A 3,962-nucleotide genomic window follows, 5' to 3' on the forward strand; every position below is an offset into this window, starting at 1 on the left:
ATATGACACTCTGATAACGAGAGGTTTAAAGTTTAAATCCCACCGAGACAATTTTTTCTCCTACTACATTTTCATTAAGAAGGGCTGTACTTGATACGATTATTAAACTGTTATTATTTACCTAATTTATTATTATATATCAATATTTGTTATAATTTATATATATATGTATATGTATATAACTTAAAACATAAATAAATGATATGTCTAAAATATTTATGATTTTTAGATAAATTATAAAAAAGTCATAGTATTTATAATTACGTTCTGCTTGGTGAATTAAATAGCAAGTAATCAAAGTAGCAGCTGGTTGAGGAGGTAAGATCAAGGTCTTCGAAAGAGAACGTAACCGACATGTTGTCTGGAATATTAACGTTGACACTGCAGGGCTCCCATCTACTGATGAAGTATTTCCTCGGGTACTGGAATGGGTAGCCCGGGGAACGAATTCTTCCTCCACTACTCGTCACGTTGTGTTCAATAGCAGGTTGGCAACCTATTTAGAGATCACGCCAAAGTTGAGTACCTTATGGGAAATAGGCTTACATGATAAAATATCTCATACAGGTGTTCTGAGAGTACAAATAATTATAACAATATTTACATTTTAACTAATCATCATTCTCATTGTAATCATTATCGTATAATGATCGTTATCTTTATCGATTTCTTCATTGTTATTTTTAACCATCATCATCTTCATCACGCAGGCCTATCATCGTCATTAACACCACGACCACCATCATCATCTTCCTTATCATCATTATAATCTTCTTCATCATCCATCATCATCATTAACACCATCATTCCTATTAATTATAGATTTAATATATTTAATACTGATATAGTAACATGGACTTACCGATTGGACATTGGTGTAAATCACATGATGTTGCTTGTGAATTGGGGCCCACGCAGTCAGAGGTGGGGCACACACGGGTACGTTGCTTGTATCCAGAGCCGCAGGTGGCGCTACATGTACTCCAGGCAGACCAAGAATCCCACACTAAAATGATCAATGATGAAGATTGAAGCATGAGTATGAATACTGTAGGCCTATGGCGAGAATGAGTACAATCTAGACAAAAGATCTTTAATAGGGTGTATTTGCCTCCAACAGACCATTATTCTAATCACAGGCAAATCAAAAGGGGAAAATTTGGGCAAAATAAAATTACATTCAAATGCAGTCTGAGAGTGCCATTTTCAGCCATCTAGAACACGCATGACCTTAGCTTAACACGAGACTTAGGTAGCCTAGACCATATATCTGCCCCTCCCTGGGACAGATAATAAAGAATAGAAGGCTTAGGCTACATCGAGTCCAATAATATCGTGACGGTACGCTGCTTCAGCCAATCCTGCGCGCGCACCATTTGGAGGTGAACATTCATTCACCCTTTGGTATACCTGGTCGACACAAAGGGCGGGTATACTGTAGTGTTTTTATACTGAAACTGATTATGAGCAAAACGCAAAAATTAATTACTGGAGAGTATGAGATGGGTATGAGCAGAGCATGGATCGACAGATACACAGTTCTAGTCATGACACACCGTGGGCGTCCATCCAATAAACCGACTGGGAGGCTTCAAATCAGGTGGATGATGAGTTTTTCGGGGGTTAATAGTCATTATTCCATCAAATCAATCGCATGCAAGTTGACATCAACTCTAATTTCTACATTGTTTTTTTTTCACAACACGTTGTGTACTCATTCATCTTTCAAGTGTTGTATTAAACCATACATACAACATGTATTTTTCTGTGATGAAACGCAGGCATCAGATTTGCTCACTCACTAAATACAGGCGATTGCCATCCTGAAAGAGAACCACTTAAAATATATCCAACAAAACTATACCTCCAGGTTTAGTGTCTAGGATTCTATAATGAAGTAAGAAACCCGTCCATGTGATTATATTATCGGCATCAAGATTAATGATGATATCATCGTCTGTGCAGACATCTGGTGGTAATTCTTGTCCACAATATCTACAGGGAAGGGAAACAATTTTGCGGATGATAAGCTAAATCGTAGTTTGAACTGCACATGCTCATATGGAGGTCAATGAACATAAACAAACACATACAACATATGTGTATGTCGATTGCATGCGCAGTTGAAAATACGAATTAGATTATATTTTGGAATATGGATTTTTTAATCAATAAATAACATAACTTTTTTAAATAATAAAATTAGCAATGTTGACGATAGTAATGGTAATATTAATAATAATGACAAGAATCAAAACAATAAGGAAATTCTAAATTGAACACAGTATAGTTATGCGTTTGAAAATGTCCACGGCAAACTTTTCAACGGACAGACTATCACGTTTTATTTGACAAAAAAAATGTTGTTTGTATGCCCATATATAGTCATGATGTGCATATATTCTGCTGCACGTCTTATAACATCCGATCCTCTCATACTCACACTTCACATCTTCTTCGTGAACGTCACTGGCTGCCTTTTAGGCAAAGAGTTTATTTCAAGTTAATGGTTTTTGCTTTCAAATCACTGTGTGGCCTATGCCCACAATATATCTCTGACTTTTACTTGTACGTAAAAAGCAAATTCGTACCAGATCAGCTTTGAATGTTAATTTCCATCAACCTATCTTTAACAAGCGTATTGGTAACAAATCTTTTTCATGCGAGGCGCCACTCTTATGGAATAACCTTCCAGTGCATATTCGATCTTCACCATCTGTGGCTGTCTTTAGGTCTAGCTTAAAAACTCATTTATTTAACTAATTATTCCATTTTTATTCTTATTTTTATTTTTATTGTTGCATTATTTACTCATGTTTACAAGCTTTGCCACTCCTTCTTTTGATTTGTTTACTTGTTCTGTGCTTGGGTTATGCATTGATCACGGCTGCTTGTAGGTTGTGTGGTGCCTAATTATGTGGGGTGCAGCGCTTCGTATCTGCAAAGAAAGGCGCTTTACAAATATTCTCAATGGATTGTCATAATGACCATATTTAGGCATGTTTTTGTCAAATAAAATGTTATAGTCTGGAGTATATAATAGACCAATCAGAACAGCGCTATGAATACGCGCGCGTCTCACAAACACACGTGCTGTCCCACAAACGCTCATGTTTTCGTATGTTTTAACAATGTCGGCTTGTCGGACCTTAGCAACAATATCCAAGGGGCGGGGCTTAGCCGAAGGATCCATTGTATGTATCCAAGCAGACAGTATTTAACACAAGACGATAAAAAACAATAAGTTAACATACAAAAACAAAATATATACCGTATTGAATAAACTCAAATATCCAAATAACTTACACATCCGTGTTAGAAGTTCGTTTATTTCTCCTGTTGGTGTGGAAAGTTGTAATAGTAAGATAGTCGAAGCAAAAATCGTATTCTATCCAGGACTCAACGTCAAATCGTTCAAACCATAAATAAGCGTAGTAACCGTCAGGTACCTACCGAAGAACCATCAACAAAATGATAAAATGTATGTGCTGCTGATGATGACGATGTATTCGATAATTTCATTATCATCATTAAAACATGAGATGAGATTCTAGTGACCCATGTTCCAGCCAATTTCTTTCATTTTCGCACTCCACACCATCAAAATGTTAAACACGGATACGACCATGGGGCCTTGGGTTGAAATCCATTGTGAAATCAGGTTTTTTTTTTTTTACTACGACTAAAAATACCCCCACCCATCGTGCCTCAGATAGGAGACTTCAAGCATTGTTTCCAGACTAAAAGTGGCGACTGGATTTGAAAACTTTTCACAATCTCTATAGCAACAAAGATTTGGGATCCCAATAGACTCTCCCAGACGTGCAAATCTGCTGTAGCCTTTCCCCTTTGCCGTATAAAGCTACATTTACACTAGACACGATATAACGACACGACAACGACATATCATCGCGTCGTTTATTCTAGATGTAACTATAATACAAAACGCTCTGTTATGTATC

General features: G+C 36.7%; 1 protein-coding gene across 1 annotated transcript in view; it reads right to left on the minus strand.

Moving 5' to 3' along the window:
• Positions 1 to 3,962, minus strand: part of LOC117108641 — a 26,025-nt gene that overhangs the window by 3,368 nt on the left and 18,695 nt on the right. The window contains exons 23-26 of the mRNA XM_033250733.1: positions 3,307 to 3,449; positions 1,865 to 1,995; positions 863 to 1,006; positions 265 to 496 (exon numbers count right to left, since the gene is read on the minus strand). Coding sequence (XP_033106624.1) covers positions 265 to 496; positions 863 to 1,006; positions 1,865 to 1,995; positions 3,307 to 3,449 — 650 coding nt within the window. The remainder of the gene's footprint in view (positions 1 to 264; positions 497 to 862; positions 1,007 to 1,864; positions 1,996 to 3,306; positions 3,450 to 3,962) is intronic.

This window comes from Anneissia japonica, unplaced genomic scaffold, assembly GCF_011630105.1.
Source record: "Anneissia japonica isolate Jap-2015-1 unplaced genomic scaffold, ASM1163010v1 scaffold1587_len1432017_cov164, whole genome shotgun sequence".
In the NCBI taxonomy this organism is placed as follows: Eukaryota; Metazoa; Echinodermata; class Crinoidea; order Comatulida; family Comatulidae; genus Anneissia; species Anneissia japonica.